The sequence below is a fragment of the Lygodium microphyllum genome, chromosome 25 (assembly GCF_053477565.2).
Source record: "Lygodium microphyllum isolate KBCC chromosome 25, Lygodium_microphyllum_v1.1.10, whole genome shotgun sequence".
NCBI classification, from domain to species: Eukaryota; Viridiplantae; Streptophyta; class Polypodiopsida; order Schizaeales; family Lygodiaceae; genus Lygodium; species Lygodium microphyllum.
This window is the reverse complement of record NC_141159.1, coordinates 128,800,115-128,814,748: the sequence shown is the minus strand read 5'-3', so window position 1 is coordinate 128,814,748 and position 14,634 is coordinate 128,800,115. Positions and strand designations below refer to the sequence as shown.

At 41.8% G+C, this 14,634-nt stretch overlaps 1 protein-coding gene across 4 annotated transcripts in view; it reads left to right on the top strand.

Moving 5' to 3' along the window:
• The window catches only part of LOC148014732 (protein ARABIDILLO 1-like), an 83,122-nt gene that overhangs the window by 30,864 nt on the left and 37,624 nt on the right, over positions 1-14,634 (top strand). For all 4 annotated transcript variants that reach the window (XM_087666332.1, XM_087666331.1, XM_087666330.1 and 1 more), the window contains exon 6: positions 14,528-14,615. In XM_087666332.1, coding sequence (XP_087522458.1) covers positions 14,528-14,615 — 88 coding nt within the window. The remainder of the gene's footprint in view (positions 1-14,527; positions 14,616-14,634) is intronic.

The window sequence follows — 14,634 nt, the reverse complement described above, 5'->3', positions numbered from 1 at the left end:
GAACTTAGATGTATGCTTTGGAAATGGAATCCATATATCAAACACGAGATTGTTGCATACAATAGTGAGTCACTGCCTGTGTGGGCATTGTCACTGGCTCCTCTCTCCATGGGACCTCAAAGTGGTGAATTGGCTGACCGAGGAGGAGAAGCCCAAAATATATAGGCATAAATAGTGCCATAAAATATGTCAGGTATTGGCCAGCATTAATACTGGCCGATTGGCAGCAATAAATGCTATAAAGCATAAAATGCTACACAATAAAAATGCCTAAAGTATCTACATAATGTGCCTAGCCCACAATACATGCTCAGACTCACACTTGAGCTGACATGCTCTGCTAACACCCTCTCTCAGATCATGGGGGATCTGATACAATACAATGATAAGATGGTAAATGATTCATCATAGTCCATACAACATAGAACCACCAAGTAGAACCATGGATACCCAGGTAGTGGGTAATCAAGCCACCACCCAGGTGCCTCGGAGAGAACCTGATATCGATGTCGATCGTACCAGCTCTTGAAGATAGAGAAGATCATAGTAGCTCTCAATATCTGTCACCAATGTCTCTGATATAGCACACATGACTATCCTGTCACCAATGCTATAGCGCATAAATGACTATGGATCCCCCTTCTTTGGCTAGACCGCCAAAGTGTCCCCTCATCTAAGCTCTAGATAAAAGCTATCTGCTCTTTGTCAAATAACCAACCCATCATGAACGTGGATGCCAATCCTAGCTCTAGAATTTGAACGTGTCAGACTTTGATCGATGTGTCAGGGATGTCCCTCTCTGGATTGTGTGCATTTGTATAGAAATATAGATGAGACACGACTGCCCCATCTCACCATCCTCTCACATTCCCTCTTTGGCATTGGAGAGTCGTGAGGGATGACCTTGAGTTTGTATTCCGCTTCGTCTTTTGCTTCTTTTTCTTTGTGGAAGCCGCTAACTCTTTGTAGTCCTTCTGTAAATGACCGTTCTTCCCGCAGTTGTAACATTGGGTCTTCGACTTCTTCTTCTTCGAACCCCTCTCTAAAGATGCAAGTGCCTCACTAAAACCTGATGAAAGCCGCCCCTATAACTGCAAGGATGCCTCATGCTCAAGCAACATGGAGATCGTATGTGTAAAATTGACAGGAGTCGATGATGTCTGTGCTCTCAAAGCATTCGCCACTCTATCAAACACCAGAGGGAGTTCGGAGAGTACGAGTTCAATAAGATGAGCCTTTGGAAGGGTAGATTGCATTTGCTGAAGCTGGTCTTGGATTTGGTTCACACGAAGTAGAAAAGATTGGATAGTATCTTTGGTCTCAAATGAAATTTACTGGAGCTGTCCATAACGAGTATTGCCCTCATGGTGGAAGGTGCCGCGTACATCAGCTGCAACTTCATCTATACTTTAGAAGATATCCTACAAGAGATAAGTGTCGGTAGGACAACTTTGGAAATACACCGAAGCAAGGTTGAGTAAGCACGCGCATCATCGAATCCCATGTAAGCATTGCTTCCTCATGATTGTCTTCATCAAAATTAATTGGAATAGGACAAGGCCATTGAGGACATTCAATAGCTCCACAAAACACGTACCATAACTACTTTTGTATAAACCAAGCGTTCATCACAGCACTCCATGTAAGATAATCAGGTCCATGTAACTTATCATCAGTGGATGTGCATGGAGGAGACATTTGGAGACGGTTTAGAAGAGAAGTAGATAAAAGAAGGTATTTGGAGAGGGAACATAGCCAAACCACAAGCATAGGTTGCAGAAAATGAGAGCTCACATGCAGTATTCACCAAAATTTGACCAAAACTAGAAGAAATCTGCTGTGAAAATGCAAAAAATCAGCCAAAAACTGCCTGAAATAGCAAAACAGCTAGAGACTGCAGTCGTCCAGCCAGGAGGAGATGCAGAGACACCAAAACGCAGATTGGAATTGACATGTAGGCAGGAGAGGGGCTGATGCAGGCAGTACGGATGCTGATGTCAACAAAAACGCAGGAAAAACAGGTCGCTTGGTTGGAGCAGTAGTCACCTGATCAGCAGTGGTCAGAACAATTCTAAAATCAACAAAGAAGATACAACACGAGCATAGAACCTGAAATTTGATACCATGTGAGAAGTGGTGTAGCAATGGAAGCATAAACATGTACTGAAATAAACTGTTGAACACAAGAGAAAAGAGAAAAGAAAAGAAAAGAAAGAGAGAACACAATACAGAGATGAGAACTTAGATGTATGCTCAAGAAATGGAATCCACATATCAGACATGAGACTGTTGCATGCAATAGTGAGTCAGTGCTTGCGTGGGCACTGGCACCGACTCCTCTCTCCACGGGTCCTCCAGGTGGTGAATTGGTTGATTGAGGACGAGGAGCCCAAAATATATAGGCATGAATAATGCCATAAAATATATCAAGTCGGCTAGTATTAATGCTAGCCAATTGGCAGCAATAAATGCTACACAATAAAAATGCCTAAAATATCTACATAATGTGCCTAGCCCACAATACATGCTCAGACTCACACATGAGTTGACATACTTTGCTAACACCCTCAACTTGTACACCTTACCATTAGAAGAACCGAGCTTGGAGGTTGCTCAACATAGATATCTTCCTTCAACTCCCCATTCAAGAAGAAAGACTTCACATCCAGTTGATAGACTGGCCATCTCCTATGGCTAGCCAAGGCAAGAACCACATGAATAGTAGCCATTAGAGCTGTAGGGGCAAAAGTATCATGGAAATCAATGCTTGGGCGCTGTGCAAAACCTTTAGCAACAAGGTGGGCCTTGTGCTTGTCCAATGTGTCATCACTGCAGTACTTAGACTTGAAGACCCATTTGACTTCAATGATCTTCTTATGAGGAGGCTTCAGCACAAGATACCAAGTGCCATTCCTCTTAATCGACTCTAGCTACTACTCCATCGTTCTCTGCTAACGATCGTGCTGTAAAGCCTCCTTCACGGAGTGGACTTTCGATCGTGCATGGCATGAGTCATCAAATAGTAATCAGTGTACACAAGCTTGGTGTGGTGTGCTTGGTTCCTCCAAGAATGTTGCAGGCCATCGTGCGGCTACCACTTCTCAGGGACCCCCTCAATCCCTACATCACGAAGAGTGTCACAAGCCCAACGAGGAGGCTGGATCTTGCCTCGTTGCTTACCATGGGGTGCAATCGGTGAGTCCGGTGGTAGAGAACTAAGCTCCTCACCTGAAGAAGAGTCCTCAAGAGGTATATACTCCAGAGGAATAGTCGTTGGCACCTAGTTATCATCGGGATCTCCAAGAATGGGGTGTTCCTCAGCCCCCTTTGAGGCTAGAACTTCCACGAACTGAATGTCATGGCTCATGTAGACATTCCGCTTAAGGGGATCATACAATCGGTAACATTGAAACTGTGAGTTATAGCCCACAAACACCTGTCTTTTGGAAGCCACATCAAAATTTTCACGCTATGTTTTCGAGATGTGAACATAGGCGTCACACCCAAAAACCTTGAAATAAGAAACATCTGGCTTAGACCCAAAATACACCTCAGAAGGGGTTATACCAACGACAATGGAAGTAGGGGATGGATTAAGAATGTGAACAATAGTAGCCATAGCCTCAGCCCATAGACACTGAGGTGTTTGTTGATGTTCCATTATGGTACGTGCTATCTCGATTACACAATGATTCTTCCGCTTCAATATGCCATTCTCCTAAGGGGTGTTTGTGTTGGCAAACATTTGGTAGATACTACGATATGCACAAAAATGAGCAAGCTTCCGCCCTTATTTGATCGTAGTCTTTAGTTTTTGGCTCGATTGGTTCTCCTAAAAAAGCAACCAATCCGTAAAGTTGGAGAAAGCCTTCGACTTCAGCTTCAAGAAATAAGGTCATGTCATCCTGCTGTAATCATCCACAATGAGCATAAAATATAAGCTCTCTCGAAAGGACTCCATCTTCATTGGTCCACAAAGATTGGTAGAAACAAGCTCCAAGGGTGTTGAGACCGCCTCGAAGCCTTGTTGGGAATAGCATCACAAGTTTGCTTTCCACGGATGTAGGATACACAAGGTTGCTGGCTCACCACAATAATTGGCAAACCTCGAACATGCTGTCTCCCTTGGACGCCTTCCAAAGGTAATCATAATTGAGGTGGCTAAACTGAGCATGCCAAAGCTCAGACTGAGTTTGAGAGGTAAGAAAAAGAGAAGTCAAGGCAAAAGAAGACTGCATCTTAGAGACTCCATTATCCTCATAACTTAAAGAAAGAACCTGTTTTGATCCACAATTAAGAAACTGAAAAGAATCCACATCAAACTCAACCAAGAGGCCGAGGGCACAAATCTTGTGCACCGAAAGTAGATAGTATCCCAAGGTTGATAGATAAAGCATCTCGGATGTATGGGCACTAGCTTTCTCATTTGGAATAAGATGCATATCACCTTGATCCTGAATAGGGATAGAAGAGCTATCACCAATGAGAATCTGGCCATGTGAAGGCCGCAAATGAGCAATACCCTTGCTGAAAAAGGAGTCATGTGACGTGAGGCATCAGTGTCAACAATCCACTCTCGAGTGCATGGGGCTACCAATGCAGCATTAGAGGCCTTCAGGGTCGATGCCTCAACCACCAATTGGAGGAAAGTAGATGAGAGGAAGCAGCCACCGTGCTGAAATCCTTTGAAGATTTCTTCTTTTCCTTTTCCTTCTTCTCCTTGTCGAGGGAATCCTTCTTCCAGTGACATGTCTTGCCATAGATGTGACAAGTGGACTTCTTTTTCTTGTCTTTCTTGGATTTATCCTCCTTCTTTTGGTCCTTCCCCTTCTTTTGAGAGGATTGGCCTTCCAAAGCTGTAGATTTAGAAACATTGGTCCCTTTCAACTACTTCTCTTGGTCCAAAACCATAGGAACCAATTCTTTCCAAATTGAAGGGTTTCAGACCTCTCGGAAGTAATCAAGGCAGAATAAAAACCACTGAAATGGGGTGGTAACTGTGAAAGAAGAGTTATCACCATGTCTTTAGAAGTGATCACCTTCCCTGCGTTTTGTACGTACATTTGAAGCTGCCTCAGCTTGTTAATATGCTTCCACATAGAAGACGACTAGAAACTCGTTTCATGATGGTCATGCGATTATACATCTGATCAAGCTCCAGTCATATTCCCCAAGCCACTATCAAGAAATAGAAACGAGTGAATGCAAACATTGAGTTTGTCCCAATGTGCTTGAGCCTTTGCCAGCTCCAACTTATCAACACTGGAAGAGAGTTTGGACTTGTCTTGCGAAGAAGGATGATGAATAGCTTTCGTAACAAGCTCCACCAAATCATAGGACTCCAAAATGGCAAGCATCATAACCCACTAGATGCGGTAACCCACTAGATGCGGTAGTTCTCACCATCGAGCTTTTGATTTGATGGAAGAGCTGGTAACACGGGCACCTTTCGGTCCATGATTGCTTGAAACTTTGTCTTGGCCTCAAAAGACATCTTCACCTACAATACCTGCACAAAACACAAAAAGCAGTCCTCTTTGACTGTGTGAATGCATCTTGCGAGGGCTCTTCGTCGCTCGTCTCGCTCCTTCTTCACCCGCCAAAGGCAATGGAAAGGTAGAATTTGAATACAGCCTTCTTCCTTCTCTAATAGCAAAAATGAGTAGTAGTCTCAACAAATCTGCTCCTTTCTTGCACGCTCACACTTGCCTTAGCCTTGTTCTGATGCATAGCCCCCTTGCTCGCCCTTGAATGTTGAAAGTGCAGCCTTGTGTTCGCTGAAATCTCCTCTTTAGGTTGGTCCACCCTTGCTCAATCCTTCAATGCTTTGATACCATGTCAAGGTGAAGCAGTGTGGAAGTGTATGACCAAGACAAAGAGTGAACAGAGAGAGAAGAGAGTAGAATGCAGAACATCTGTAGTGAAGAATGCTGTATAAGGATGCAGATAGAGAGTACGTCTGCGTATGTCTCCACCTTGAAGATCTCACACTTCATGAACCCCGAGGGTAGTCTCCATGATCAACAGCTTGGAAACCTGAGAATAGAATTGAGGAAGTGTGTGGAGATTGGGGCCAATAAATAGGCCACAAATAATACTAGACAACAACTATCTGACCTGTTGCAGACTGTTCGACCTGCCATGTGTCTCCTGCTTTGTTTGTCACCTGTTGACATCGATTACCTGATAGAACTGCTGAAAACTGCTCACATCTGAACCTGCCTGTCTAGGGAATGCCAATCTCTAACAGGTTAGGAGCAAAAAATGAAAAACACAAGCTGGTTGAGCATTTAATGCAGCAAACTAATGATTGCAGGCTGGAATCCAAGTGTAGGCTGAAAATGCAGGCAGCAGTTGAGTACACATAGACTGAAAACCACCAATGGCAGATCACCTGATCAGCAAGGGGAAGAAAGACTTGCAATCAGCAGAAAGATTGCAGTAGGAAGCTAGATCCTGCAAGCTGATGTAATGTTAGAAGTGGTGCAACAATGGAAGCATAGGCAAGTGCTGAAATAAACTATTGAACACAAGTTAGAAGGGAAAGAAAATAAAAGAACATTGCAAAGGAAGAGAACTCAGAGATGTTCTCGGGAAATGGAATCCATATATCAAACACGAGAATGATGCGTACAATAGTGAGTCTTTGGCTCCAAGGCAGTGGCACCGGCTCCCTCTCTCCACAAAACCTCTAGGTGATGATATTAGTGAATGAGGGAGTCGGGTATACAAAGAAGAAAATAATGCCAAAATAGGGGCAGGTCGGCTAGAACAAAATGCCCCAAATAAGCATCATAATAACCATAATAAAATGCCTAAATAACCTAGCCATGCCTGGCATAGGTTAGTAGACTCACACATAAGCTGTTTGGGTTGCTAACACATCCTTTGCTCTTGGACGAAGTTGAGGGTGCTTCTTCCAACATTTCTCCTCTGGTTGAGTCCCCTTCCCACAATATGGGCATTTAGGTCTCTTTGAGTTGGAGTTAGAGCTTGAAGAACTCTCTTGTCTCTTGGCCTTTGACTTCCCTTTCTGCTTCTTCTCCCCCTTCGGAACTTGCAATAAAACCTTTGGTGGAGGTGGATCCAGTGGCTATCTCTTTAGCGCGCTTGTCATGCTCCAAAACAAGCGGGGCAAGCTCCTCCCATAGAAGCTTCTCATGGTCCTTGATGCAAGAAGGTTGGTGTAGAAGACATCAAACTAGGAAGATGGCAGTCGAGTCAAAAGAATCATAGCCATATCCTTTGAAGAGATCATCTTGCCAAGGGATGCAAGCTCATCTCTCATATCCTTTAACCTGTTGAAATGATTGTTCATGGAAGGAGAATCAACAATGAGCATCAGTAATTTCTTCTCGAGAGTAATTTGGTGGGCAAATGTTGTTTGATGGTACAAAGAAGCAAGCTTTGTCCATACTTTTGTTGCTTTCTACAATCTACGGACATGCTTTAGGACAAAATCTTGTAAGCTCATAAAGAGGAAAGGTCGAGCTCTAGAGTTGCGACGATCCCATAAGGCCACACAATCCATTGATGATCCGATGGTGGGATCCTCCACTGGACGGGAAATAGGGTGGGAAATGAACTCCCTAAGATTGAAGGTATCAAGGATACACTCCACCTTACATGACCAAAGTGAGTAGCTTGAACCATCAAGCTAGTCTTCTTTGGGCAAAGAAGGGAGTATGGCCACCTGTATAGAGGGTGCCATAGATGGCATTTTGAGGCCAACAAAATGGGCCTTTTGAGAAATATGGAGAGAATAGGGAGGAGAGGGTTCTCGAACAAATAGGCTAGGTGACCTCTGTTCTTCATGATCCGCACAATAGTTGTCGCAATAATCTCGCCACGGTTTGGAGGAGTGTTGAGAAGGCTTCTCATTTGTATCATCAAAGCCATGAAATTGGTTGAAACTGTAGTTGTACTAGACATACCCTCGAACAATGAAATGCATCTACAGGATCACGAAGGATTTGATGTGGATGGTCCGCCTGGAGGAAAATAACTATCCCTTGTACATAAAAGGCTGCATTTATTGAAGATGATGATGCAAAAATCTGTTGCCTGCTGATCTGGTCAGTTGCGTGCTCCACGATTGCATTTGCTGATGCAGACAAGGGTTGATAGTAAAACACAGGAAAGAAGCGAGGAAACATGCCAGCTGTAGGGGAACTGGCTTTGCGGCAATAAAACACAGATTTGGGAGGTGGCTGGAGCAATTTGGGATGGTCGCCTACACTCTAGAGTGGTTGCCTCAGCAATAGGAGTGCTGCAGCTCCACACAGCTCTGTCCTCTCATTTGGCAATGATACCATGTGAGAGCGCGCAACGGAAGAAGGAACATGCATACAGGGACAAAGGAATAGAGAAAGATTGCAAGAAAAGAAGAAAGAAATCTGCACTGAACAAGGAAAGAATGATGAATACCAAAGGAGGGATTTTGAGTGTGCACCTGGCAAGGAAGGAGGAAGATGTGGGAAAATGTGTTTGCCAAGTGGGAGGAGTGCCAAATATATAGGCACATCCATAAAAAATTGGTCGACTGCAATTTGAGGCCTAAAATATGGCTAACTAGCATTAAATGCTGGTAGAAATGCCAAAAATGCTTAGAAAAATCCTAGAAATGGTGAACAATGTTTGGTAGGTGAGGTAGATTGCTGTATGTAGAAATTACTCGGGAAATGCACAAAAAAATCCCGATTGGAGGAGAAAATGTATTGAAAGGCAATAAATTTGAGTGCTCTAGAATGATCTACCTCCTTTGTCAAAACAAGTGACCGATAGGTCAGATCTCCTAAAGTCCTCATCTGACTTAGACTGAGGCTCAGAGGCAAGAGATGACCAAGCATGACAAACAGGATTGCTAATAGCAATTAGCCCGAAGTGTTGGTTGATTATTTGTACAACAAAGGGCTTTTGGATCCATTAGCCCAAAATGTTGACTGATTATTTCTACAACAAAGGGCTTGTACTAAATCCATTAGCAATTCAAGCTAAAGAAAATACCACAAGGGGTGCTAGTTTTGGGGCCAATAGGGTGTCCAATGCCCAGGATTGTTAAGGTAAAGTGTGCATTTCAGTTTATTCGCTTTAATTAATTGTTGTAATTAAGTGCTTGATCAGGTTTTGCCACCCTATTTGAGAAGGAAGGCTAGTTTCAGTTGAGGAGAGAGAAAAATATGTTGAAATTGATAATTTTGAAGAAATATAATATTATCTGATAAAGATGGTGACCAACAATATGCTGAAACCAGTGATTTATGGCCGCTGATGAGCTGAAAATGCAAACAGCAACAGGAATTGACAATATTTGCTTGGGAGAAAACAGGATTAGCAAGTCGAATAATATAATTTTGGATATGTCGAGAGCAAAGGAAGTGATTTGAGGCAAAAGCCTCAAATTTCGTTTGCCTTGGAGGTGAAATTTAGCAAAAGTCCCAAATCTTACCCATAATTGAAGACACATTTGAGAATTTTGATAATTTTTACCCAATTAATGCCTAGGTGAGTTCAGTTAGGAAGCTTCAGGATCAAAGGTTTCTCTCTACTTTGATCTTTGCCTACATGTCATGTCCATTAAGGGCTTGTCTATCACTCCAAGCATGGAGCATTGGGATGTGATGTCATAAGGTAATTCCACCTCCTCCAAAAGTGTCACTCGAATATGTAGTGTCCTCACTTTCCTTCCTTTTTCCTCCTCTGTTACCTCATGTACAATGAGCTCCTTAGGTTCTTAAATTGTCTTTCTTGGCCCTTCCATCTTTTGACCACTTGAACCCATTTTTTCTATGATTTTTTCAAGCTCCTTTGAATCCTTTATAATCTTATCAAGGTTGGCTCATATGTCTTGCAATCTCCCTGTCTTCACGATTACTTCTTGTTTACTTGAGATCTTGATCTCTTGCCTTTGTAAGTGGATGAGAGAGTAAATATCTTTAGTATTTTGTTCTTGTTGTTCAATTTGTGATTCCTAGTTAGTAAGCTTTTCTTGTAAGGCTTGGATTTGTTGGAACTCTTGTATAACTATGTTTAGTCTTGTAGCAACCCGTTTTTTCATTCTAGTATTTCCCTTCCTAGTTCAATGCAAGGTGTCTGTATGAGCTTGACTGCACTCTTCTTCCTAGGTGATGTTCTTTTCACCATTTTCAAATTTTGTGGCACAAATTTTTTTGAGCTTAAAAAATCTCCATTGTAGATTTTTTGGTTTCAATCTACTTTTTGATTTGTTACAAAGGTGTTAAAAGTGCAGACAATTGAGGTGGGAGTGATGGTGGGCAGGTGGCATGTATGCCATGGGGGTTGTGGTGGGAGCTAATGGGTAGGTTAGGGCAGGAGTTTTCATGCAATTAATTGGCAAACACATTAAATTTGGGCCATTGAAGGAAGTGCTCAAGCCATTTGATGGGTTCAATAGGGCATGGACAAGGGGGGTATAGACAAGGGTCATGGGTGCATGTGAACTTGTTGAAGTAAGTGATGCGAGAAGTAGGTGTAGTGAGGAGATGTTGTTAAGCGAGCGGTGATTGAAGACAAGCCTCTCTCACAATCCGATAACGAGATGTTAAGGAGTGTCGGTTAGGGAATTGACTTTGTCAATTTTCAACACAAAATGAAAATTTTAATTGTTCCATGAACACTACACAACCCACACACGAACCCAAACGACCAACAATGCCTCTTGTAGCTCTAAAAATATCTATGAAACACTTTGGGTAGAACAATCCACAAACACCTAAACCGAATACTTGAGTCTGGAGCAAAAAACCAAATACTTCGTACCTTTTTAAGTTTGTTACAACTCCTTGTGCTTCCAACATCTAAGTTTACGCAAGCTTGATCATTACACATGAACAACCATACAATTGTATGGGACCCTCCTCTCTCCTTTCTCTCAAGACAAAATTGTTTATGAAGGGTAGGGCAAGGGCCCTTTGCACTTCACACACCCTCCTTTTATAGGTTTTTTCTTCACATAATACACGTCGAGTTCTTTTTGAAAAGCCTAAGGCTTTTAGTCTTAAATGTTTTGAAAAGGATTCGAAAGCTTTTAAGCTTTTTATCTTTAAAAGATTTAGAATAAGCTTTTTTGCTTTTCCATTCGTTTTTTCTTTTTTTGCCATCTTTTGCTTCATTGAGCACTTCGATTAATGCCCAAAAAACACAGCTCTGAGACAATGATGGCGAACTTGATGTGCCCAGAGACGAAGAGCGTGATATCAGCCCAATCGTCTCCTTTAGCTTTATGATTGTCATCCAGATCAATGCGCCATTGCTCATGCTCAACTCTCGTGCTCCTTAACTGTTATGCCGGTGGCTCATCTATTATTCAATCTGTGCTTTGACCAGCTCTGACATGTCAATAATCACGATCAAGAATCAATTATAATCATCACTTGATGATCATGGTAAGATCACAACAACAACAATAAATAGCAACCAAATATCCTGTCACAAATGGACCTTCTATGTGGAAATCCCGCACTGGACTCTGTCCTAAAGTGAGGGAGAAAGGGTTCTCCATAGTTCCATCCTTCTTCGTACTTTGAAATCTATGTTTCAAAAAACCTTAGCAAAAGCTATTTCAATTTTCAGCTAAATAGTAGCCCCATCAATTAAAGTTGACAACAAATTTGACCGGAACAACTCGGACTTTTTGTCAATGGCCTCATCATATAGGTGCCTCTTTACTTTCATTAGTTGCATCATTAGTACAAGGACGATCCTCTTTCTTGGCCAGTCCCACAAGATCTGTCTCTGTCCGGGGTGTAGCCCCTTTTCAATAATATCAATAAGTTGAGGTTCATAGGAGGGCAACAATGGAGCATCTGCAACAGTATGCACAAAATCAATGTTTTTTTCTTTAGTGTGTTCAAAGCATTGGATTCAACTACTGGAGTAGCTTTTTCCTCTACCTTATTCTTTGCTTCATCCTTTTCTATCTCACAAGAACCTTCACCTTCATTCCGTGCCTCTTTCTTATTCTCGCTTTTGCCACCTCCTTTTCTTTTTCCTTCAGGAAACAAACCTTTGTCCTCTTCAAATGCATAAGTAAGTCTTGTTGTTGAGGTGTCCAATGACCCAATATCAATCAATGGTAGTATTTCAGAATTGTCAAATTTTCTTTCACGTTCTTCTTTCAAAGACAGCTGCCCACAAGTGATCCATACGCAATGGCATAGATTGCTTCAATGATAATCATCTTTATCATCATTCTTGCAATCTGAATGTCTCTCCAGAATTCTTGAAGTATTCTTCTACCTGTACCATAGTTGAATAGCACAAAGATCAAAAGGCTCCAATGAGAGTCACAATGTCTATCCCTTCACTAACTCAAAATTATTGTTACACTAACTTCTTCCACACTAGATTGTGTACTTATTAAGGAATCCCATGAATTCACTATGAAGCATATGACCTTTCTTTAATCCTTGAGCTTTCAAAAACTTTTTGTTTTCTTTGGACTTATATGCCTTGTTGCAATGCAATGTGTCCTAGCAAGAATATGCCGTTGAAGAATAAACTTCGTGGCCAATCAAACACGATTTGAGAAGAGATGCAAAATTGGATCCATGCTATGAAACAAGGGATTCTTCACACAAAAGAATGGATGCACTGGAAAAATAGTGCTTAGCCTATTTACATGTGTCTGTGCATCATGCAACATGCAAACATAGTTCCTTGATTATTTAAAATCCTTAACCTCACCTCTCATCACGCAGCTTGAAAAAATGTCGTACTCCGCTCCACCCATCCAAAATCTTAGAGTCACTCAATAAAATAATGGTCCTCAAGATGTGACCAATAAAATAACCCATCTCACAATTGATGGCATCCTTCATGACCCTCAAATTCACCCAACCACCTTTCTCACTTAGGCAGAGATTTTTAATTTGATGATGAATATCCCAACCCTCGTGCATGGAGGAAACAATGTGTGTACAATGAAGGTGCTCTCTTAAGTGCGCGTGCATCTAAATTTTATTGCATATAGTTGCAACAGGCCTTATGGCTTGTTAGTGCTTAACGATGGTGCAAAACGTGCCTAAACCCAACCCATGGCATGGAAGTAATTGATAAAATCAGGAGACGACCCCCAAGTGCAGTGTATCCAACAAGTGCAATGTGAAGTACTCGTGAATGCATAATCCCACTAATGTGCTAGAGTTTCGGTACGAAAACATACCTATTTCAAATTGTTTGGCAACTACCTACAAACTCGAGGTCTAACTTGTCCAAAAAAACTCCAATTGCGACCAAGGCTATCAAGTTTCCCACTCAAAAATCCAAATAAAATGACAAAAACAAATCCTAAGCTAGGTAAACACAAAAAATCCAACTTCAAATCAACAAAACAAATGACCATGCAAACAATTAAGCTAACAAAAATCCAACCTATCCACAGTTTTTCTTGGGGTTTTTAGTTTTCGCAAAAACGCTTGACAACATGTGACTAACAATGGGCTATGTGAGGCTAATTATGTCTACAAGAGGCCAAATCAGCCCATGAGACAAAAATAGATATATCCAAAACACATGGAACTGTCATGTTTCCCAAGAAAAGTAAAGAAAACATAATTGAAAGAACCATCTAGCTTTAAGCAGCAGATAGTTGGGAGAAATGGAAACTAGGAATATGATACATTTGCTAACATGGTAATGCTTAATGAGCACGGAACTGATACGAAAAGATGTAGAGGTGAGTGTGTGTGCATGTGTGGTATTAATGTTAATGTCTTCAAAAGGTCAAAATGATGTATTCTAAGGATTGCAAGTGTGGGCTACCATCATGCACAAAATGATCTCTTGGTGAACCTTCAACTGATCTTATAGTATCCCACCTTGATCAATAGGACTATCTAGAAACATTGTACTCTCCTCGTGACAAGAATGTGTGTCATGGGGTGGTCCAAAACAATGAATCCATCAAGAGGAGGTACACATCTCTGATGGCAAGTGATGGCTTGAATTTGGCGATGGTAAGGATGTTGGGCACGACAATGGGGTGGTGGGCGCCATGCTCTATGGAGTGTGGCTTCTTGGTCCATTGTGACCCTTTTGGCTTGTTGATGGTGTGGCAGTGCGGCTGTAGTAGTAGTGTCTAGTATGCTATCTCTAGAGCTACTGCTGAAGACTCTCTTTGTGTTTGGATATCTGTGTCCAGAAAAGAAAAGGGGGGGCAGGGGGGCGGGGCACAGAGGGAAGGGAATCATTTATGAGACTTTATGCATTCTAATGAGGTTAGTATTTTGTCGATATTGAGATTCTGTTTGTTTGTGCACTATGCTTTATAGTGCCAAAGCTCCAATGAAACAGTTGCTGTGTCTCTTTTATGTAACAATATTTCTTCCTAAACAATCATCGTGTGCCTTTCTCAAAGGATTTATTTGGATAATGAGGCTCATTTGTTTCAAAATTCAGTTGGCTTCTTCTATCTACAAAGTTCCATGTAAATTTGGCTTTGTTGCACTGCAAAGAGCGAGAATCTTGTCTCGACTAATTTATGTTGAAGATATGACTTTGAATGCAGGCAAGAAGCAGCTGGAGCCCTTTGGAATCTTTCCTTTGATGACAGAAATCGTGAGGCAATTGCAGCAGCAGGGGGTGTTGAGGCATTGGTTAGATTTGCTATAATGT